The 23,015-nt window shown below is 55.8% G+C and overlaps 5 protein-coding genes across 5 annotated transcripts in view; 4 read left to right on the top strand and 1 right to left on the bottom strand.

Annotated features, from left to right (window-relative positions):
• The first annotated feature begins 294 nt into the window (after positions 1-294).
• On the top strand, positions 295-11,515 carry PTSG_01932 (uncharacterized protein). Its single transcript, XM_004997857.1, has 17 exons — positions 295-558; positions 753-980; positions 1,266-1,490; positions 1,845-2,633; positions 2,898-5,022; positions 5,217-5,371; positions 5,550-5,780; positions 5,996-6,234; positions 6,585-6,766; positions 6,967-7,416; positions 7,676-7,991; positions 8,380-8,521; positions 8,782-8,863; positions 9,082-9,393; positions 9,530-9,577; positions 9,784-9,873; positions 10,152-11,515. Exons 2-17 carry the CDS (start codon positions 813-815, stop codon positions 11,030-11,032), a joined length of 6,435 nt encoding a protein of 2,144 aa, XP_004997914.1. The 5' UTR covers positions 295-558; positions 753-812; the 3' UTR covers positions 11,033-11,515.
• Positions 11,403-17,848, bottom strand: PTSG_01931 (uncharacterized protein). The gene is made up of 20 exons (XM_004997856.1): positions 17,742-17,848; positions 17,353-17,468; positions 17,037-17,096; positions 16,597-16,687; positions 16,304-16,384; positions 16,058-16,114; positions 15,842-15,925; positions 15,479-15,607; positions 15,118-15,195; positions 14,828-14,968; positions 14,476-14,568; positions 14,206-14,310; positions 13,850-13,975; positions 13,595-13,696; positions 13,280-13,360; positions 12,960-13,052; positions 12,640-12,663; positions 12,430-12,465; positions 12,194-12,268; positions 11,403-11,957 (listed from the first exon to the last, which is right to left on the bottom strand). Exons 1-20 carry the CDS (start codon positions 17,763-17,765, stop codon positions 11,841-11,843), a joined length of 1,713 nt encoding a protein of 570 aa, XP_004997913.1. The 5' UTR covers positions 17,766-17,848; the 3' UTR covers positions 11,403-11,840.
• Positions 17,849-17,888: 40 nt separating this feature from the next.
• Positions 17,889-18,892, top strand: PTSG_11805 (uncharacterized protein; the record flags this gene model as incomplete). The annotated part of the gene is made up of 4 exons (XM_004997855.1): positions 17,889-17,999; positions 18,092-18,275; positions 18,594-18,718; positions 18,839-18,892. The coding sequence occupies 4 exons, from the start codon at positions 17,889-17,891 to the stop codon at positions 18,890-18,892; spliced, it is 474 nt and encodes a 157-aa protein (XP_004997912.1).
• Positions 18,893-18,921: 29 nt separating this feature from the next.
• On the top strand, positions 18,922-19,563 carry PTSG_11804 (uncharacterized protein; the record flags this gene model as incomplete). Its single annotated transcript, XM_004997854.1, has 2 exons — positions 18,922-19,119; positions 19,459-19,563. The coding sequence occupies 2 exons, from the start codon at positions 18,922-18,924 to the stop codon at positions 19,561-19,563; spliced, it is 303 nt and encodes a 100-aa protein (XP_004997911.1).
• A 230-nt stretch (positions 19,564-19,793) lies between these two features.
• The window catches only part of PTSG_11803 (uncharacterized protein), a 6,374-nt gene continuing 3,152 nt past the window's right edge, over positions 19,794-23,015 (top strand). The window contains exons 1-8 of the mRNA XM_004997853.1: positions 19,794-20,072; positions 20,513-20,662; positions 20,864-21,256; positions 21,407-21,475; positions 21,709-21,858; positions 22,096-22,168; positions 22,335-22,486; positions 22,698-22,777. Coding sequence (XP_004997910.1) covers positions 19,983-20,072; positions 20,513-20,662; positions 20,864-21,256; positions 21,407-21,475; positions 21,709-21,858; positions 22,096-22,168; positions 22,335-22,486; positions 22,698-22,777 — 1,157 coding nt within the window. The 5' untranslated portion in view covers positions 19,794-19,982. The remainder of the gene's footprint in view (positions 20,073-20,512; positions 20,663-20,863; positions 21,257-21,406; positions 21,476-21,708; positions 21,859-22,095; positions 22,169-22,334; positions 22,487-22,697; positions 22,778-23,015) is intronic.

The following is a 23,015-nucleotide window of genomic DNA, read 5'->3' as shown; positions in this document are numbered from 1 at the left end:
TGGTGAGGCCTTCTTCAGCTGTTCGTTCAGTGTGCTGTGCTATGTGTGTGTGTGTGTGCTGTCGTGCTGTCGTGCTGTCGTGCTGTCGTGCTGTCGCGGCTCACCACAACCACCACCATCAATGCAACTGGCTGCTGGTTGGTTTGTGGGCTTTTTGTTTGGGGGGAAATTTCAATTCAGTCCTCGCCTGGGTTCGTTGTTGAGGGGCGGTCACGACACCAAGAAGCGCAGGCGAAACCTGACGACAACGATGCCCACTTCGAAGCCTCGATGGTCCTGAACACTAAATTCCCATCAAATTCAAGCACAATATGCGCCGTTGCGTGTGATGCGATGCACGCTTAACAGTGGCCCAAAAGGAAGACTGAGTGTTTGGTTGGTTGGTAGTAGCGGTACTGCTTGTCGCACACCAACCAAGCAAGCGAAAGCAGGCGAACAGGAAAACCAAAACATTTGGCTGGCTGGCTGGCTGGTCTTGGTCTGTTGCCTGCCTGTCATTCCACGCCGTCGTCTGTGTTTGGTTTGCACCTCGCGCTTGCTTGCTTGCTTGTTTGCAGAGTAAGTAAGTCTTCCCTGCCTCAGGTGTTGGTGTGCGTGGATGTGGATCTGCCTGCTGCATGTGCATGGGTGTCTGCGTGGTTGTTTGCACGAGGGCCATGCATGTCGCATCTCCCATTTGCACTCGCAAGCAGCAAACTCACAACTCTCATCCCCCCCCCCCCCCGCCTTGTGTTCATTCTACTTCACCTCAGCGGTTGTTCAACGATAACACTGGCGGAAGCGCCAGCAAGAGCAGCCAACAACCAACAACCATGGACAAGACCAACCATCAGCATGGGGACGCGGCGTTTGAGCTGCCACCCGCAGTCTCTTCAGGCTCCACCTCGCGCTCGCCAAAACGCGTGCGTGGCTTCTTCTCCAAGATGAAGTGGTGGCGTTCAAACCATCATGCAGACAAGAAAGACCTCCAGCAACGCCAAGTCAGTCGCTCGTGCCTGCCATCGTGTGTGTGTGTGTGGGGGGGGGGAGGGTGGGTGTGGGTGTGGGTGGGTGGGTGCAAGTGTGTGTATGTCTGAATGTGTGTGACCTTATGCGTTCATACTTCTGCGCACATGCACCTGTTCGTACTTCTGCGTTTATACATGTGCATTTATACATGCGTTCATGCGTGACCATACTGTCACTGCGCTTACTCTCTGACTGTCGCTGCTTCGTTTGCCGTTGACCCGCCCGATCATCTCCCTGGCGATTGTCATGTGTCACAGAGGCTCGTGGTGCAAGAGTCTGTAGCAGAGGAGCAGTCGGTTGAACATCCACAAGCATCTGAGGCCGTCCTGTTCCACGATGGACACGGTATCCCCGGCCACCTCTCGCTCAAGGTGGCCACGCTGTTCCTCGTGTTCCAGCCACACGACCCAGCCCAGATGCCGAAGAACGTCCAGCCATACATTGACGTGCTCTCCGTCCAGGACGTGCGCTATGGCTTCCAGGTACTGCACATCTGCATGCCCCTGTATCTGTCACTGTCGGTCTGTGTGTGTGTGTGTGTGTGCTGGGAGTCTGTGCAACGGTGAATGCCTGTGTGTGTGTGTGTGTGTGTGTGTGTGTGTGTGTGTGTGTGTGTGTGTGCGTGCGTGTGTGTGACAGTTGTGTGAACACTAGCCTGTGCACAAGGCTGTGTGCAACCGAGCAATCGTGCATGTTGAAGGCTGTAGCCATGCGCTGTCGGTCCATTGCCACCCATCAACCAAGTTGCCACACCTGCTCACCGCAGCCCACTCCTTTGTTGCTTCCATGTCCCACCTCCCTTTCCACCCCATCACACACATGCATATTATGTACAGGCATGTGCAAGTGAGAAGTTTGCGGGCAACTTGAAGGAGCTTCAGGCAGAGGACTGCGGCTTGATCGTGTTTCATGGCAGCAAGTTCGTGCCGCAGAGCACAAGCTTCAAGCTGCCAAACGAAGAAACGGCCCAGTCGTGGCACATGCGCCTGCACGAGTTTGTGGAGGCCCGCACCCACCTGCTGGTGAACCCGGAGGGCGACATTGTGCCATCCCGCCTGGACGAGCACACCTTGCCCACGCTCCTTCACCGCCTCTGGCTGCACGCGCGTTCAAAGGTTGACGCGCGCCTCCGCGACCAGTCCAACGCCGTGCTCAGCCCCGCCGTCATCACCACGCTCGCCAAGGGGCTTGGCCTTGAACTCACTGCATCGCAGGTGTCGGACGTCATCCGCGACGCCATCACCGCCCTCTCGCGCGCATCCGCAGGCGGCGGGCACCAGTCATCCAACGAGTCGTCGCGGCGAGAGAGCGAAGACAAGCGACGCCCCGTCAGCATGTTCCCGCTCAGCAAGTCCATGGACTCAACCTCCTCCGTATCCTCCGCTTGCTCGTCCACCACAGCAGCAGCAGCCACCCACAGCAGCAACCAGAACACGACAGATGCTGCAAACACGGCACACGCCGCCGGCAGCAACGACCATCCCGACAATGGAGGTGTTGGTGGTGCTGCTGTTGACAGCAATGACTGTCACAACTCGCATGCGCATGACGATGAGGAAGACTGGACCGCAGAGGATGGCCTCTTTGCTGTTTACACGGCACTGCTCATGCAACACTCGGATTGGGTACGCTGTGGGTGTTTGTGTGTGTGTGTGTGTGTCTGTCTGTGCCTGTGTTTGTGTTTGTGTACGCGCGTGTGTGTTTGTGTGTGTGTGTGTCTGTGTGTGTCTGTGTGTCTGCGTTGCTGTCTTTCCATCCCTCGTGCGTCTCTCTGTCTGCGTTTGTCAACACATATTCTATCCACTGGATGACTGTTTCAGTACGATATGCTGTTGTACGTTCACTGACCTCCCCCCCCCTTCGCACTCCCTCACACCACGACACGCCAGGTGTTTGAAGATGACATTTTTCGGCGCCACGTCACCAACAAAATCACGGGGCGAAAGCTCCCCGGCCGCTCATCCCCTCTTGGCGACGATGCAGAGAGCTCTGATTGCTTCCAGAAGCAGGCGGGGTGTGGGGTGACCCCGTTTGACCTGTACACCTTCACACTCGAATCCCTCTCCAACTTCCTCCACGACGTGCAGAACGAGTCGCTGACACGAACAGAGGCAGTGATTGCGCACGTGCTTGACCCGCTGCGCGATGTGATGCGCTCGCGAAGGCCCTCTGCCATCTCCCGTGGCTCCGTCTCGTCGCTCCTGTTTGCCTCCACACCTGGCTCCCGCACCTCCCTCTTCAGCGCTCCCCCGATTGGCGCCCCAGCGCACGCGTTTGCCTTTGACGTGGCCACCACCTCCTCCTCCTCGCGGTCCACTGCCCGCCACAGCACAATCAGCACAGCAGGGGAGACAACACGGAACAACTCGGCCGTGCGACGCCGTGGGGGCCAGCGTAAGCGCAGCGACAGCGAAAACGGGGAGGACCACGACGCTGTGGGTGATCTCGGCGCAGTGGGCAGCAGGAGGCAGTCGCGACTGCGGAGGTCTGCGACGTGGGCTAGCCCGCCAAGCTCACATGCCAGTAGCACCACAGACATGCTCGGCGACAGTGTACGCACCAATACAACGACAGAGACATCAGCTGCATTGTCAGCAGCTGCTGATGATGATGAACCATCAGTCACAGGTGCTCCGTTGCTCGAGGCCAAAGAAGAAGCAGCTGCACCAGCGAGCAAACACCACCACCAGCACCAGCAGACTGACGGTGCAGCACAACAGGCAACTGTTGGTGATGGCGTCGATGGCGCGAACGAAGGTGATGCGGATGATGACAATGACACCGCGGCAGTCATGGCAGCGGCCGTGTCGGCGAGAGGAAGGCGAAGCCACAACACCAAAACACCATCAGCAACTGCTTCTGCTTCCTCCACCAAGCGTGGCTCTGCGGCAAGCACCACAGGCGCAGCCCAGCTGCGAAAGAAGAAGAGCAGCAAGCCCGCCACACAAGCATCATCATCATCATCACCATCATCATCATCATCATCACCATCACCATCCTCCTCTGCGTCCAAGCCTGGATCAAAGCCTGCGTCCAAGCGAGCGAGTGGGTCTGCAGCAGCGTCGAGCCGGCGCACGGCGTCTGCTGCGGGCAGCAAGACGCGTAGCCAGCAACAACCACGCGGCCATGCACCTTCGTCTCTTTCAACGTCAACTGCGTCAGCACAGCTGCGTTCACCGAAGAAGAAGGCCGGTGCGCGCCCAGTGTCAGCGGTGGCCAAGAGCACCCGCAAGTCGGCGGGGAAACCCACAACACCTCGCCCTGCTTCGAGCAAGCTGAGTACAGGCAGCAAGCGCCCCAGTGGTACAGCAACAGCAGCAGCCGCAGCCGCCCACAAGAGCAGTGGCGCGACAATGGCGCGTGCTGCTGAGAACGGAAGTGGCAAGGCAAAGAAACATGCCACCAAGTCCTCCGAGCCAGCAGCAACAACAACACCATCAAACACAAGGCCGAAGAGAACAAAGGCCAAAGGTGCTGTTGTCGCAAACAAGACAGCTGCCGGGCAACAAGGCGACCACGCCATCAACTCCAACACCAAGAGCAAGGGTGCCGATGCTGCTTTGGCGCCGGCCAAGGAAAGACGGTCAAAGGCGCTACGGAAGCAGGACCCAGTGGAAGAAGAGGATGGACGTGCTGAGACAGAGGCCAACCAACAAGACACAACACAGCAATCGCAGCCGCAACGGCACCAACAACAGCGGTCGCAGGAGCAGGAGCAACCGCAGCCACACGAACACGCTGGTGACAAGGATGCTGATGCGATGCGTGCTGAGGAGGCAGATGAGCTAACGGCAATTGCAGCAGTGCCGCGCCGCCGCTCGAAGCGCATCAGCCAGCTCAAATCCCTCATGTCCAACAACCCGGACACATGTGTACACGTGTCTGTTGTGCTGGACTACCTGCACAGCAAGGCCAACTGCCTCATTCACCCCTCCTTCCTCTCCGTTCACGAGCCGTCCATGGATGCCCCGCTCACACACTACTTCATCTCTTCCTCACACAACACATACCTCAGTGAGTCGTGCAGGCGTGCGCGCGCGCGCGCGTGTGTGTGTGTGTGTACGTGCGTGTGTATGAGTAATGTCTGTGTGTGACTGAGTGGTTCTCAGCAGCCTGCATGCATATTCAGTCAAGACTACATGAATTCATGAACTTACACGTGTGATCCCCTGCCTCTCATCGACACGCACGCACTCACACACCTACAGCTGGGTGGCAGTATCTTGGCGAATCGTCGGTGGAAGCGTATGTTCGCTGTCTTCGCGACGGCTGCAAGTGCATTGAGTTGGATCTTTGGGATGGACCCAACGGCTTTCCCATCATCACACACGGTGGCGCTCGCTGCACCGTCATCGACACCAAGGTGCGTGCATATGTGTGCGCACGTATTTGCTTGTGTTTGTGTGTGCGTGCGTCCGCGGCACTCAATGCAATACTGATGTTGCTGGTTCTGTCCCATTGTCCACCCCCCCCCCCCCAACGTTTGCCGCCACGTCAGCCTAACCACCCACAACCACAACCACAACCACACACGCCTGCAGGAGGTGCTTCTTGCCATCAGAGACAACGCGTGGGCAGTGAGCGATTTCCCACTCGTTCTCTCCTTGGAGAACCACCTGTGTGTGCAGCAGCAGGACCTGTTGGCCGACATGCTCGTCGAAGTCTTTGGCTCAGAGCTCTTGTCTGAGCCACTGCCCAACTTCCCAACCGAGGCCCTTCCCAAGCTTCCGTCCCCCAACGACCTCAAGCGAAAGATCCTCATCAAGGGGAAGGTGTGCGTGTGTGTGTGTGTGTGTGCGTGTGTGTGTTTCAAGCGGAATGCCATGGCAACCCGCGAAATGACTGATGGAATTCCATTGCATTGCTCGATGATAGACTTTTTGCAACCCGCTGCTCTTGTCCCAAAACGCACGCGCACACATTCGCACATACGCGCACACGCTGACATACACACATGCGCGCATATGTTCACACGTATCTCCTGCAGAGTATTATGACGGGGGAGGAAGAGGACCGCGAAGAGCTGGGCGACACGCTCTTGAGTGGACTGCTGGACATCCAATCCAGCGATGACGCGGACGGCTGCGCCACCGGCGACTGGACACGCTGCGTGGTCATTCTAACGCAGAAACGTCTGGTGTACGCCGCCCCGATGAAGATTGTTGCCAACATTGAAGAAGAGGAAGCGTGCCTTCGCGCGGAATTCAGAGAATACCTCGCCAGCAAGTGCGTGTTTGTGTGTGTGTTTGTGTGTGTGTGTGTGTGTTTGTTTGTTTGTGTGTGTGTGTGTGTGTGTGTGTGTTTGTTTGTTTGTGTGTGTGTGCGTGCCTGTGCGCAGATTGGTGTGTGAAGTTGTGTGGATTGTCTTGATATGGGTGCCGATTATGCACGCCGGTTTACCGCAGTTGCTCGCACTCACACACGCTCACACACACGCTCACACACACACACACACCCTCACACACACACGCTCACACGCTTACACACACCCTCACACACACACACACACGCTCACACACACACCCTCACACACACACCCTCACACAATTGCAATTGTTGCTTCCTGCGTACACCAGGGACTCTTGGCCGGTTGATTCCAAACCGGGCGAGCTGCTGCTGTCGGATTTGGTGGATGTGTCTGCAATGCAGATCTCCAGCAAGAAGAAGAAGAAAGGCTGTGACGATGGCCCACGCTTTGTATTTACGCTCTCATTCAACAGCTCAAACGAAGATCACAGCCGCGTGCACGTCCACATTGGTATATTGCCCTGCTCATCTTCGCCCAGTTCATTCAACACGCACGCACTTACACACGCACACGCACATGCACATGCACATACACATGCACATGCGCACTTGCTGCATGCATGTAAGCTCGTGCAACTGCATCACCCGCCGTGTGTCATCACTCACGCACACGTGCATTCGCATGTGTGCACGTCATTCTTTGCGCGGCAGGTGCGATGTCGGATAAAGATCGCCAGGAGTGGGTGGAAGCGCTACAGCAACGCATTGCAGCACAGTTTGCCACGTCAACAGACTCGACGTCTGCACCAACCACGACACGCACTCCGTCGAAGAAAATGAGCCAGAAGCTGAGCGCGCTCGTGCACTACACGCAGGCTGTGCGCTTTCACGGGTTTGATCACCCCAACGCAGCCGCCACGGCGGCATTCATGTCGTCCTTCTCCGAGAAGAAGCTGAATCGCCTCATTCACAAGTCGAGCGACAAGCTGTACACGTTTACGCAGCAGCGCCTGACGCGCGTGTACCCCGCGTACCACCGCTTCAAATCTGCCAATTACGACCCGCAGGTCTACTGGAACTTTGGCTGCCAACTCGTGGCCCTCAACTGGCAGACGCCATGCGAAGAAATGTGGCTGCACAAGCACTTTTTCAACAGAAACGGTGAGCACACGCGCGTGTGCTTGTGCGACTGGCTGCATGTGTTTGCATGCGTTTAATGTATGTGTTGAACGTGTTGAATGTTTGTGTGTTTGTATGTGTTGAATGTTTGTGTGTGTATGTGTTGAATGTTTGTATGTTGGTGTGCGCGTTTGCATGTGTGCACACCGCCACCCTTGAGCTCGCGCGTCGCTCATGCTCACGACAAAACTTTCCGACGCCCACAACATCTATGCTATGCGTTGCCTCGCGGTGCGTGCAGGCAACTCTGGGTACGTGCCCAAGCCGGCATACATGCTGCAAGACGGATTTGACCCGTACTCGGAGCGTGGGCTGCAGTCCTTTGTCGAGAACAACGACCCCATCTCCCTGCGTGTGCGTGTGCTGGAAGCCCGCCACCTACCACTCTCAGCCAAGGTCTCCAGCAGCATCATGTGCACCGTATCGCTGAGCGCTGGTCCGCTTGATTGCGTCACGGCGCAGGAGGCAACGTACGACGGCAAGAACATGCTCAACCCAAGCTTCAACATTCAACTCAAATGCGACGAAATCTACATGCCAGAGCTGGCCACCCTTCTGTACGTAACGTGCATGAGTATGTGGTTGTGTCTGTGCCAGGTGTGTCTTGTGTAGTGTGTGTGTGTTGTGTGTGTGTGTGTGTGTTGTGTGCGTGTGTGTCTGGTGTGTGTTGTGTTGTATGCATGTCTGGTGTGTTTTGTGTTGTGTGTGTGTGTGCGTGTCTGTGTCTGTGTCTGTGTCTGTGTGTTTGCATGTGTTGAATGTTCACAATGTGACTTTATCGTTCCTTCCTCCCAACCCCCGCCCCCCTCTTTCATCTTACGTGCACACTCCAGCCACATGTTTCTCCTCAATAATGATGCAACCTCACAGGCTGTCACTCCTACCCAACACACACACGCTCACACAACTGTCTGTCTTGCGAATGTTGTATCACGTGCCACGTAGGATCAAGATTGGGACGAAGAAGACAGTGATCGCGCAGACGGGATGTCCTGTCATTGCCATGCGGCCCGGCTGCCGGTCCCTCCAGCTCTTTGACGAGTACAACGTTGACATTCCCATGGGATCCGTCCTCGTCATGGTGGAGGTGTGTGGCTGCGTGTTGTGTGTGTGTCTGTGTGTCTGTGTGTCTGTGTGTCCCTGTGTCTGTGTGTCCCTGTGTGTGCCTGTGTCTGTGTGTCTGTTTGTGTGTGCGCGAGCGGCTGTGTGCTTGCTGGTATTTCTTTCCTGTTATCGCTGGCGTTGTAATTGTCATGCAGAGGCTCACAACCGCTTCCCTTGCTGCTACTGTTGCTGCTGTTGTTGCTGCTGCTGGTGCTGCTTTCCATCCCTGGTGTGCGCTTGAAGATGACACGCAATGACGAACCTTGGTGGCCCATCGTGCAAGAGCTGTCGCACATTGGACGGCGCCGGGCCATTCGCTCCAAAGGTAACGCGATAAGCTTCTTGCGGTGCTTACCTTCCGCGTCGTGCAAACAGATGCATACATGCAAACACACGCCCGCCCGCACTCACGCACACGTTTCGTCTTCGTCCTCTTTTACGCTTGTATTGACTGATAACACCATGCACCATGCAATAACTCCAACCTCCCCATACCCCCCCCCCCCAATCTTCTCTCGTTTTCTTCACACCTTCCAATTTCAGACCGATCCGTGTCGCCGAAACGCGAGCAAGGCGACGTTGGCGTGCACGCTGCAGACGAAGAAGAGGCCCTTGATGCCGCTGAGGGAGGGGAGCCGGGCGCTGCTTCTCGCAAGGTTAGCCTGGTCACCAGCGAAGGCCCTGGCGCCACCGCCACCACCGCGACCGCTGCTGTGGATGACGCCGACGCCGAGAAGAAGAAGGCCGAGTGGCGGCAGCGTCGGCTGCAGAGCAGAAAGGCGCGACTGGCCAGCATCCAATCCAAAGTCAAGCAGTACATCCAGGAACGCGTCACCACCTCAGACCTTGAAGCAGGTGTGTGTGTGTGTGTGTGTGTGTGTGTGTGTGCGTGTGTGTGTGTGTGTGTGCGTGTGTGTGTGTGTGTGTATACCCTTTGCATGAGCCCGGCTGTATTCGTCGTCCTGATGTGTTCTGCATGTGGCGCTTTCAGAATGTGGACGGCAACAAAAGCACCCTCGATTCGTTGGCCTCAACGGAGGTGTGTGTGTGTGTGTGTGTGTGTGTGTGTGTGTGTGTGTGTGTGTGTGTGTGTGTGTGTGTGTGTGACACTCTCCATGTTTTAGAAACCTGCTCTTCACTGGTAGTCTCCCTCTCTGCGCTTTTGAAGCTCATTGTCAACCTCGCCATGTCACCACCGCCATCTTCTCTTATCTTCCTTCACTGCACCGCCCCTTCACATGGTAGAAACGAGCATTGATGTGTCCAACATTACATCGCGCGTGGCGGACTACATTTCGAAGCCGCTGGACAAGGAACGCCGAAACCCGGACGCAGGTACGCACACATTGAACATGCGACCGATTCGATATTTCGCAACGTGTCCTAATGAATTGAATCATCATCCTCGTCCTGGTCATGGTCGCCAGCGTGTGCATGACATGACCGTGCCCGACGCAACAATGGCACTCGTCTCCACCCGCTTCCCCCCCCCCCCGCTTTCCCCCTTCGCTTTCCCGTTGACTTTCTCCCTGTCTGCTTTCACTTCAACTCATTTCCACTCATTTCCACGTGCATGTACACCTACCATGCCTTATACCTCGTACCATGCGCAGGTTTCAAGAAGCAGCACCCCCGGTTTGTTGGCCTGTCCGCCTCCACCCCTGCACCTGCAAAGACCAGTAGCAGCAGCGGCGGCAGCAGCGGCCACGCTTCCTCGACCAAGAAAAAGCCTACATCAACACCCTCCCCGCATCGCACAAAGGCGGCGCCATCTGCTGTCTCTGCACCTGCCTCCGTGCACGGCGCACCGAAGAAGAAGCCAGGCACCACCACCGCCAGCTCAGCCAAGCAGAAGCAGCGGCACCAGCTGACAGGCAAGCCGCGCCCAGCGTCTGCCAAGTCCGCCTCTGCAGCGTCAACGGAGAGCACCAACACGGGACATGCTTGCGGCCCAAAGCAGGCGAAGGGAGCAACAACTGCAGCCCGCTCACCTTCACGTGCAGTAAAGGCACAACGCAGCGCCAGCAACAAGGGCAGTGCAGAGGCAAAGACACTCAAGTTGCCCAAGACGGCAAACCAGGCAAACCAGGCAAAGCAAGCGCGCGCCGCAGCCACAAACGGAGCAGTGCAAACGACGTCCTCCGCGAAGACGCCATCCAAGGCAACACACACTGCAGCGGGCAGCAAGGCACGCACGCCCTCAAAGCCACGCGCAGCGACGACACCTGCTCCGTCCAAGCAGCGCACGCGCCAACACGCGAGCGGCAAGAAGCAAGACGGCCTCAGCGGTGCAAAAGTGAACAAGACCAAAGACAACGGAAAGGACGGCATGAGCACAGCACATGTGAAGAATGTGCGACGGGAGGCACCTGGTCTCTCCGTGCATCGCACGCAGTTGCCTGCAAGCACGAAGCGCAGTCATGACGCGACAGCTGGTGGCGATGATGACGCGTGGAGTGGCGATGTTGACCCCCTCACTGAGACCGACGTGTAATGTGAAGGCATCGACTATGTGTGTGAGTATGTGTGTGAGTGTGTGTGTGTGCGAGTGTGCGTGTGTGTGTGTGCACGTTACCCTATGTGCTGCAAGCAACCTCAGGTTGCTGCTGGTGCTGTGCGTTACATTCGTTTGCTCCGCTATGCGCGCGTGGCGCAGCACGTTCCCCGACCTCTTCACTCCGCTTGAAGAGATGATGTTGACAATGAGATGATCTTGTGTGCGGCTTCCCTTCGTTAGTGCACAACGCGTTACACATACTGAGGGTGGCTGTTCAACCCCCTTTGTTTTCCCTAGTGCTCTTGTTCTGCCTGGCGCAATGCTTGTTTGGGTGATGGAGCGAACATGCAGCTGCGTCATCAGCACCTGTTGTTACTGTTGTTACTGTTGTTGCTGAAAACTCGGTTGGGCTTACTTGTGTTGATATTCGGTACAAATCACATCATGACAATGATGAGGAAGATGAAATGACATGCAGTGCTTGTGGCACAGCAAACATGACAAGAGGGAGAGAGCGGAAGAAGAAGCATTGCAACAACGGCTGAAAACACAGATATGATCAATCGCATGGTGTGCTGGGCAAAATTGAACAAGGACGGGGAGGGGGTGCGCAACATACACGCACACGCACACACACACTCACGAGGAAAACGAATGCAAGGCAAGCATAGGCATGAAACAAACTAGCACTGGCTCCTTCAAGAAAGTGGACCACAAGCACTACGGGAAAGATGAATGTGCAGATTCAAGCCACACACACACACACACACACACACATGTCCACAATACAACCATGCCAAGAGGGTTATGCTGTCGCATCCTCAAAGCGAAGATAAGCGCGTGGTACGTAGCCTTGCTGGCCATTCTTGAACACACGCGCCCACCCGCTGCCATCATCTTCAAGCACATGCACACGCTCGCCCTGCACACACGGATGCAATGTGCATGTGTACGTGTTCATGTTGAGGGCGTAGCTTAAGTGTGGGGCACACGACTGGAAGCCCCATCATCACACGTAAACACACACACGCGCAAACATGCGAAATACAGACGCACGCACGCACACGCGCAAATATGCAAACACAGACGCACACAGACGCACACAGACGCATGCACGCACACACACACGCACACGCACACACACACACACACACACACCTCCGCGACGGGCATCTCGCCATCATTTGCTCCAGGGAACGGATACAGCGCAACGCCAATCGCAATCGTCGGCGGCTGAAGTCGGCAACGACAGTGAGAGGTCGAGCAGTGAGGGTTGCAGTCATGAGTCATAGCTTATGCATGCAAGCAAGTGGCGCGGCAATGCGGCACGTGGCTCTCATCGCGCAGGAACGGTCACAACCGAAACGGCCGAAAGGACGACTGAGACAACGCACCTGCTGTGGTTCAGCTGCCTGCTGCTGCTGTTGTTGCTGTTGAAATCACACACAGAAGGCATGCGGCAGGGGATAGCAGGTGTGTGTGAGTGTGTAAAGCGACAGAGGGGAATAAGGACACGAAGACAGGTAAAGTGCCACAGACGGTCATCACACGTGAACAAGCGCACGCATAGAAGGCAAGCACTGATGTGGTGATGCAGCACTCACTTCCTCAAAGCCGTAGTCATCACCCTGACAACACACAAGAAAGTGGCACACCATAAACACAGCTGTGAGGTTCCACAAACACATGGCATCACATGTACGGTAAAACCAGACATGTTGTTGTTGTTGTTGTTGTTGTTGTTGTTGTTGTTGTTGTTGTTGTTGTTGTTGTTGTTGTTGTTGTTGTTGTTGTTGTTGTTGTTGTTGTTGTTGTTCACACGCACAACCGGCACACAGCACAGCACAGCAAAGCACGTGCACACAACAAGCACAGCACGTGCACGCATGCGCGCAGACATGCAACGTCGCAACACAATGCCTACATGTTCAAAGTCGTCGGCGTCTTCGTAGTCATCTTCTTCATCGGATGCATCTGTGTCGCCGTGATGGTGTTGCTGCTGTTGTTGCATGTGTTGCTGTTGGTCGATGGGATGCAGGTGAGCGTACAAGCAGTGTTGCATGCATGGATATGAGGACGTCGTGGTCGGACGTTGTCGTGAGAACAGCAACACAACCTACGACGATCATTGTGGTGGCGTGGTCTGCTTCACACACACACACACACACACACACACACACACACACACACACACACACACACACACACACACACACACACACACACAAGTGCACGCTCACGCACCCTGGAAGCGACGGAGAGGGAGCGGTCTTGTTGGGACGTCGCGCTCATGCTTGCCATGCTGATTGCGTCAGCGCCATCGCCCTGTGATGCCAGCAGCACATGCACACATGCACGTACATGTGAGTGAAGCAGAACAGTGAGCAGTTCACGTGGCCTCCGCTCAAGCAACAGGCACATCCACATTCCATACACAAGAGAGATAGAGAGAGAGAGAGAGCAAGGAAGCAAGACAAAGGAAGACAGGGGGAGAGACGCAGGTGCATGCAGGCACACGTTGAGTCGCACACAAACACACACACGCGCGCGCGCGCGCACCAGAGACGTGGACGATCCCTCCGACTTGTAACCGACGGGCGGGGTTGGCGGCTCGGTACCTTGCAACGCGCACAGGTACAACTGAAACTTGTACAGCTCGCCCTGCACACACACACACATCCACGTATCAGCGTGAGTCCTCAATGTGCTTCGCAAGCAAAACGCTGGCACATTCATTCGTACGCAGTGGTTCAACGGTAACGTGATGTGACGCAGACACGAATCATGGCGACGTGGCGTACAGACGGGACTGACCGCAACTTGCTCCTGCTTCTTGGTGTATTCGTCAACCTCCTTCTGTGCCTTGGCCAGCGCCCGCTCGTCGCCAAACTGCGGCTGCTGTCGGTACACCTCAATCGTCTTGGACATTGCACCCATGCTCTGTCATGGTTGCAATGGCGGTGGCGGCGAGGAAGGGTGGTGTTGGCGTATGCAAGGTGAGTGGGTTTGAGCAATGGTGTCGTGGTGCGGTGCGTATGAAGGAAAGGAGCAGGGAGGCACTCAAACAAAACCAAAGCGCACACACACATACACACACACGTACATAGAAAGCAGATAACTCCACATACACACACACCATACGCAACCCACATACACGTGCTGTGTTGCACCTTTGAAACGCGCGTGTGCTCCTCCTGCAACTCTGAAACTTTCTTCAGGATTGCCTTTCGGCGCTGTTCGGGGGGCAAATGCCCAAAGTCCTCCCGGACAGCAGTCTGTCATGGTGCAGTGTTGGCGATGGGAGATCACATGCATGCACACAGCGGCAAGCGTGAACACGGGCGAACTTGGGAGTACTACCTCTCACAGTAAACACACACACACACACCATTAAAGCACCAACGGCACATTTGTGTGTCCACGTGTATGTGTGTTCACACCTTCTTGCGTGAGGACTTGAAGATCTTTGGGCGCATCACCCGACGAGCATTCATCTTCTGCAGCGTCGAGGCAGGGGCAGCTGTCCCCGCACTCTGCACACGTTGGAGGGCGAAAACACATGGGAAGGGTATGTGCGCACGTGTGTATGAGCCATCGGAGGCGCATTTCGAATATTGCCCACACACACGCGCGCACGCACACACGCGCGCACGCACACACGCACGCACACACACGCACGCACGCACGCACGCACGCACGCACGCACGCACGCACAAACAAACAAACAAACAAACAAACAAACAAACAAACAAACAAACAAACAAACACACACACACACACACACGAGCGTACAGGGTCGTGCTCTGCCACTTCGGTCTGCATGGGATTGCCGGTTCTGTAGTTGTTTGCCAGCAGCTCCGTGTCGTCGTTTGCGCTCACGGCATCAAGGCTCTCCACCATGCCCGCAATGCACTGCCCAATGACAGGCAACGCCTGCACGTGCACATGCACACATGTGCATGTGTTGCGTAAGTAACAATTGTGGAACAGAGTGAACAGACAAGAATGGTCGGTGGTTTAAAACTATGATAATGACTGCCGTGTGAACGAACATTCACTCCTCACATCACACCACATCGCACCTTCTCGTGAATCTGCGCGTATGTTCGCAGGACATTCGTGTGCGCTTTTGTGCGCGAATGCGTCTGGGCCTCCAAGCTCTGTCGTCGACGGTGGCGGTGGTTGTGGTGGTGGTTGTGGTGGTGTTTGGTGTTAGACAGTGGGGGGGGGGTTGATGTCAACACAAAGGCACAGCTATGCGCCAATGCACAGTGAATGCACGTGTGTGTGTGTGTGTGTGTGTGTGTGTGTGTGTGTGTGTGTGTGTGTGTGTGTGTGTGTGTGTGTGTGTGTGTGTGTGTGTGTGTGTGTGTGTCAGACGTCCGTACAAGCTACCAATCGCAAAGGACCAGCCGCTCCAGCCATCACAAGGCGTCAACTCACGTTGAGGATGTCAGCCTGCTCCTGGTTGTAGAATGACATCTGCGCCTTGCTGAGCTCGTCGCGAAGGAGGTTGTACTCGCCCTTGGTCGCGTCCGTCTCGTGGTGCAGCCGGTTCTTCTCGTGCCGCAGCTGCACACGCGCACACGCGCGTTGTGTGTGTGTGCGTGTGTGTTTGTGTTGCGGTGTGGATGAGTGGACGACATGAGTTGATGATGTTGTTATTGTTCAAGAACAGGGTTTGCTCATGTGTTGATGCTTGGCACACCAAGGTACCTGCAAGCGCAACAAACACACACACACACACAAACACATGAACACGCGCATGCACATGAACACATGCACAGACGCACACACAGCACTGACCTTGTCCACTTTGGACTTAGAGTTGGTGCCCACCTCGCCCAACTTTTTCAGCTTGTTGCTCACATCAGTGTACTCGCGATACGCCTGCACACACGCATCGCACACACACATCCACAAATGCACATGTACGCAACGCGTGTGAGTGTGAGTGGAAGAACTTTTCTATGCGGGGCCGTGTCCATAGTGAACGCAGCAGAAAGCCTGCAAGCATGGCACCTTGTCGTAGAGTTTCCGCGCTGAATCGTAACGCGACTGCACATCCGCCAGCCGCTTCTGCATGACACGTGGCACACCACGCATTCAGCACGCACGTGGCACGTGAGCGATTCCCGTCAGTGGCAAAGCACAAGCAAGGGGGAAGCTTGAGCAGCTTGAGCACCACACACACACACACACACGCACACACACACACACACACACACACACACACACACACACACACACACACACACACACACACACCTTCGCGGCGGCGAGGTCTGATGCGGCCTTCTTGCGCCCGCTCTTGTGCTCGGTGGCCAGCTCTTGCAAGGGATCAGCACACTGGCCGGTGGTGACGGCGGCCAAGCAAGCAACCAACCAATCAATCAATCGATGAGTGAGTGAGTGAGTGAGTGAGTGAGTGAGTGAGTGAGTGAGTGAGTGAGTGAAGGTGACCAGCGCAGCAGGTGGCAAAGAAGCGGTGTGTCATCATCATGCACTGCATGCACGTCTCAGGCCAGGGGGGGGGCGGGTCCAGACAAAGCACGGCTCACCTCTGCAACGAACTTCTCCGCCATGTCTTCGTGCTGCTTCGCAATGTGTGTTGTCTCTGTCAGGACCGTGTTCCACGCCACTTGCAGCGTGCTACAATGCATACAAGAATTCAATAGGAAGCCGTTGAAGAAGCGGAGTGTGCATGTGTGCGCGCGTGTGGGTATGTGTGTGCGTGTGCGTGTGTGTGTGTGTGCGTGTGGGTATGTGTGCGTGCGTGTGTGGGTGCATGTGGTGGGTATGTGTGCGTGCGTGTGCGTGGTGGGTATGTGTGCGCGTGTGTACCCATGAGTGCGTGTGTTTGTACATGTGTAGATGTGTGCTTGATGTGACACGAGGTTGAAGAGAGAGAGCACCACCACCACTGCTCGAATACAGCAAGCAAGCGCATGCAGCGAGCGAAGTGTATCTGTTTGGTGCACACGCCGACTCGCTGCCTCACCTGTGGTCATCGGCGATGTCTGGCTTGCTGGAGTCCAGCTTGAACTTCTCCACCAGTTTCCTTTGCAGAGGGGAGACAGCAAATGAAGTGAGTGATGGTGGTAATGTAATGGGAACATGTAAGTGATTGTAACGCGCATGCATCATGTGACGTGCGCATGTGTGTGTTGTGTGCATGTGGTGCATGTGCGTGTGTGTGATGTGTCTTCATCTACAACACGCGCATTGGTGCGGAAGGGAAAAACGCGCAGCCCCCACTCCCTTCCCCCCCCCCCCCAATCGAGTGTGTCGTGCTTCCAGCCTGAGCAATGACGTACTCGAGGTCGCGGGCAAAGGCGAGCTCGAGGTGGCTGCGTGCTTGCATGAATGCTTTGCATCTCAACAGAAAGTCGGCGCCTTTATCCACGTGGGCAAAGACCTCTGCGTCTTGGTCCTGTGCAAAAACAGGCAGGCAAGCAAGCGAGCGGTTGGCAGTGCACGGCAGCAGTGGTCAGCATCACCCAACAAGCGAGCCACAAGGAGATACACGAACCAGAACCAGCACAAATCACATGCCGTACAGGTTGGATGGTTATGTCTCGCACATTATGCACTTTCACAGCTCACGCACACACGCACACACATGCTGCACGCACACATGTATACACGTACGCGCGCGCATGACACACACACACACACACACACTTGACATGCACATCTTACTGACCCAAAGCTGATCTCCCCAGCCCATGTTGATGGCGGCGGTGGTTGCTGTTGTGGGTGTTGTCGCTCTCGCGTCTTGCTTGGAATACAGCTTGCGTTGCTACTTTTTGTGTTGTTTGGGACATGATCCGACCCTCCGACGAACCACGACATGGCGGACGCTGCGACGGTGCTTGTTGTGGGCGAGGAAGATGGTGAGCTGGTGTTGGACGATGCACTGCGGCAGCTGCAGCACCTGTTGTTCACGCAGGGCGTGGGCAGGGTGCGCTTGCCAGCAGGCACGATCCCGCGCGATGCTGCGTTGAACGCGCTCGAGGTGATTGACGCCCGCGTGGCGTAGACTACTTGACCCAGACGGAGCCGTTCTCCTTCACGGAAGTGGCGTCGCGGTGCCGTGGGCGGCTTGATATTCGCGTGAACACGGAGGATGGGCCCTTCGCCACCCTCGCACGTCTTCCCGTGCTCAACACGCTACCACAGGCTGTTCTTGGCTCGGACATGAAGCTCAACTACACCGGCGTTGTCGTCAGCTTGCCAGGTGAGGTTTGAGTGTGGCTGTATGTGCATGCGTGTATCTGCGTCTGTGTGTGTGTGTCTGTGTGTGCTCGTGTACTGGTGTAGCCATGAGTATTTGCGTCTGTGTGTTCTGTGCACCCTGCAATCAGGTTTTGTAGCAGAAGTTGCGTGGTTTGTATTGTGAGCCTCGCGTTCAATCTCGTGTTTGTTGACGTGCACACACACACACACACACACACACACACAAAAACGTACACACACATTCACTCACGCACGCACGCACGCGCACGCGCTCACGCATGCACACAAACGCACGCGTGCGCTTTCACACTGCTTGCAGGAAGTGAGGATCAGAACTGGCACGTGGATGGAGACCACTTGTTTCCGCATGTCCACTTACCACCGCATGCCGTGACTGTGTTTATTCCGCTGGAGAATGTCGACAAAGACATGGGGCTGCCTCAGGTTGGGTTACAACGCTGGTGCAGCGCGTTTGTGCCGCCCGCCAACGCGGCATGGACGAGTTTAACTTCGTGTGCTGTCAGCAGACGGGCTGCATAATACCCCCGCCTTCGTCGCTGGCAGCGCGATCCAGTGCAACACATCATCCAGGCCCCAACCACGCGTGACTACGCGTAGCAGCGACTCACACCCGCTCCTGTGCACGAATGTGTGTTCCGTCCGCTTCCCCCCCCCCCCCCACATGCGAGTTCCTGCCTGGATCACAACTCCTAGCCAATCGTCAGCAGATGGACAAGGACGGCGTCGACACCACAGCCCTGGCCTTTGACAGCCTATGGCGAGATGATGTCGTCATCTTCGACTATCGAACTGTTCACCGTGGCGTTGCTAACCGCCATGCCTCGGTACGTCTTGTTAGTGCGTTGTCGTGTGCTGCCTGAAGGTTACCTCTCGTGTACGTGCCCTGCGCTGATGACCGCCGTGTTTCGGTATGCTCGCTAGTTGTGTGACATTGACGACTGCCTTTTGCTTGTTCACGTGTCATCCCTTCCAACCTCATGTCAATTTGCTGATGGCCTCCTGTTCGGCGGTATATGCACGCGTGCGTGTGTCTGTCTGTCTGTCTGTCTGTGTCTGTCTGTCTGTGTCTGTGTCTGCGTTTCTGTCTGTCTGTCTGTGTCTGCGTTTCTGTGTGTCTGTCTGTGTCTGTGTGCTTTTGTGCTTCCACGCTTGTGCTTGAACAGAAGTACCGGCCTCTCATGTACCAGGTGTACACGAAAGAATGGTTCAAGGACTTGGTTAACTTTGGCACCGAGTCGCTCCATGATGCGCCCGCGGACTCTAAATAGGTCGCACGTGCTCCAGTGCTCCCCAATCACGCTTCCGCAATAAACAACCCAAGTTGCCGCTGAGGTGATGGAATGGATGTACACAAAGCTTATCACTGTCGTGCACACACACACACACACACACACACACACACACACACACACACACACACACACACACACACACACCCTGCTGGTACAACCCACGGGCTACAACCCACCCACGCACCAGACAGCATGAAATTTTTGGACGAGGGCGAATTTTGTTTGGTTGGGTGCGCTGTTGTTGCCAAAGCCCCGCCCCTTGCCCCAATTCACCACCACCACAATCATCATCATCATCATCATCATCACCACCACCACCACCGTGTCACCGCCCACAACTGCAAGCACACTGTGACGCGTCGCTTGTTTGCATTGCTTGTGCAAAACCCAACCCCATGACAAGGCTTGACCTGAGCTGCGTCACGCTTGGCGCTCTTGACGCGCAAGTGGAGAAGAAGGCCCTCAAGTCCATCGGCGCAGACTTTGTGAGTGCTGCTCTCCCTTCCCCGTCCCTTGTCTCATCCCTGCCGCCGGCAGTGTCAGGCTGACGACGGCACTTTCTTTCCCTTGACGCCCTATCCGAGCCGTCTGTCATTGCTTCGGGTCGACCACAGATACGACTCAGGAACATTACTCACCACCACACTCATCCCCAAACTCGCCACACGCCCAAGCTTGTCCTGCTCGTCTTCTCGCTGCTCCACCAAACAAACAAACACACACACATGCATACCACACCGCACATACATGCACACACCCACACACTCACACCCGCACCACACACTCACTTTCTCATCTCCCCCGCCCCACCACACACACCACACACACCACACACACTCACACCCACTCACACCCACACCACACACTCACTCTCTCACGCGCACCAACCCCCCAACCCCCAATCCCCACGCACACTCACACACAGTGGAAGCGACTGAAGGAGGAGGGCACGCGAGCATGGCGCATCAAGGACGCAACCACGACGCAGCTGCTCCCGGAGCACAAGATTGGCATCTTCTTCAGCGCTGATTGCTACGTGATCGTCCGTACCCTGAAGAATGACCGGAAGACCCACGTAGGTGGTGGCTGAGTACACTATGCCCTCTCACGTTGACTCTGCACCCAGGTGTCTTCAGGCATTCCTCCCCTGTCACGTTCCCATCCCCCTGCCTTTCCTCCTTCTCCCTCTCCTTGTATTCTTGTCGACGCACAACTCGTTCTTGTCAGTTGCATTCATCAGCTGACGTGCCACGTGTGGTATCGGGCTGCTTTCTAGGTGTTTGTTTGGGTGGGAGCTGATGCAACTCAGGAGCAGTATGCGCTGGCCACGTACTTGGCCTTGCGAGCAAACCAGCGCGAGCCACAGGCTGTTCTGTATCGGGAGGTCATGGGCCGCGAGAGCCTGTCGTTCCTGTCCTTCTTCCCCGGCTTCATGGTGCTCAACGGCCCCGCCGAGAAGTGCTTCAGCACCAAGAAGCCGAAGGCGTACAAGCCGCGGTTTTTCAGGATCCAGGTGAAAGGACTCGGCCGTGGTAGGCGGTGCGCCATCACCCGTGAGGTCGAGATCAGCACGGACAGCCTCAACGTGACAGACTCGTTCCTCATCGACGAAGGCCTCAACATTGTGCTCTGGCATGGTCGCAACACAACGCCCAGAGACAAGATTCTGGTACGTTCAGTCATGTCATGTTTCACAAACGCTCGTGTGAGTGTGCGAAACGCACGCATTCATGTGTGGTGTGCATCGCGTTCATTCACTGACGTGGTTGTTGTTTTCTCGCGCGTGCTGCATCTTGCATGCGACCAACACAACATACAGGCGCAAGGCGTCACACAGCGGCTGGTCGATGAGCGAGAAGGCAAACCAAGCCGGGAGTTCCTGGACCAGGTGAGCGCTGCGTAACGATGCAAGCCCCCCCCCCCCAAAGGAGGCTGTATTACATGTGTGGGTACAGCTTCTGCTTGTCGGTCGAGTCGACAAACGGAGCTGTTGTTGTGTGTGCTTTGTGCTTTGTGCTTTGTGCTTTGTGCTTTGTGCTTTGTGCTTTGTGTTTTGTGCAAGCGGCGCTTGGCTCACCCCGATGCATTCCCCCTTTCCTGCGCGTTACGCACTGGTTCAAGGGCATTGATAACGAGGTCGAGTTCTTCAAGAAGCTGGGCAGCACATGGCATGACGTGGAGGTGCCTGCTCCAGACCCGGAACAGGCCATCCCACAAGGCGTTGCACGTCTCATGCAAGTGACCCTTGTACCGCAACCATCGCTTTCAGAGGTGCGTGGCAAACGAGAAAACGAGGCAGCCAACGCGCACACTCAGATGCTCCCTCCATCTGAGATTCACAAGCTTTGTGTATAGATATGTACACACACACGGGCAAACACATACACAAACACGCACGGGCACGCGCGCACACACACACACACACTCACGCACGTGCACGCGCACACGCATATATGCACACTCACTACCCAACTCTCCGTCCCCCTTGTGTATCCCCTTACACAACAGTTGGCGATTGGAGACCGTGTGCAACAAGGGCTCCTGGAAGGCTTCCTTCAGTCCACACAAATCTTTCTCCTCGGTGAGTCGTGCGTGCATGCGTGCATGCGTGCATGCGTGGTGCGTGGTGTGCGGTGTGTGGTACATGGTGCGGCATGTGACTCGACCTGCAGATCAGTGCGTGTATCAGAACATGTGGTGACCATCCATTCACCTTTCGCCCAAACACCCATGCAACATACATGTAGACGATGGCTATGGTGTTGCGGTTTGGTTTGGACAGGGCGTTGATCCTGCGTTGCGAGTGAACGCGTTCAACTGCGCCGTCCACTACATGCAGGAGAATGGCCGCACTCTCGACACGCCGATCCTCAGCGTCATGCAGCACAACGAACCCAAGGTAAGCGCTGCTGTTTGCAGTGCAGATTCGGAAAGGAAGCTGCTGCTTATTGGTTATTGACACTGCCTTGCATCAGTCATGCCTTACAAACCCGCCATGTGCCAAGCGTGTTGCGTGCATGTACTGCAAACACGCCTGTCTCCCTTTCCCCAACCTTTCAACGCGAGCACTCACATACGTTCATCCGCATACACGACTCCTATCTTCACAGCTGTTCTTTGAGTTGTTTCCCACCCAAGGCAAGCCCAATGCAAAACCCGCCACCTGCTTCGACACGTCCCCATCTCATAGGTATCAGTACCACCACACACACACACACATTTGTACACGATACAAAGGATTGTATCGGTTAAAGGCCTGCAGTTGATGTTGTAACAATGCAGCACCTCTTGCCTGCTGTCAGATAAACACACATAGACACACACGCACACACACGCGTACACACACACACACACACACACACACACACACAACACACACGACACGACACGACACACACACACACACACACACACACACACACACACAC

The sequence above is a fragment of the Salpingoeca rosetta genome (genome assembly GCF_000188695.1).
Source record: "Salpingoeca rosetta unplaced genomic scaffold supercont1.3, whole genome shotgun sequence".
Lineage (NCBI taxonomy): Eukaryota > Choanoflagellata > Craspedida > Salpingoecidae > Salpingoeca > Salpingoeca rosetta.
This window is presented reverse-complemented; position numbering and strand designations above follow the sequence as displayed.

Coding starts and splice junctions, on each gene's coding strand:
- PTSG_01932 (XM_004997857.1), top strand. CDS start 813: ATGGACAAGACCAACCATCAGCATGGGGACGCGGCGTTTGAGCTGCCA. Junction 2,634..2,897: donor TCATGCAACACTCGGATTGG/GTACGCTGTGGG, acceptor ACGACACGCCAG/GTGTTTGAAGATGACATTTT. Junction 8,522..8,781: donor CCGTCCTCGTCATGGTGGAG/GTGTGTGGCTGC, acceptor GTGCGCTTGAAG/ATGACACGCAATGACGAACC.
- PTSG_01931 (XM_004997856.1), bottom strand. CDS start 17,765: ATGGGCTGGGGAGATCAGCTTTGG. Junction 17,097..17,352: donor GCCTTTGCCCGCGACCTCGA/GTACGTCATTGC, acceptor CCCTCTGCAAAG/GAAACTGGTGGAGAAGTTCA. Junction 13,361..13,594: donor AGGGATCGTCCACGTCTCTG/GTGCGCGCGCGC, acceptor CTGGCATCACAG/GGCGATGGCGCTGACGCAAT.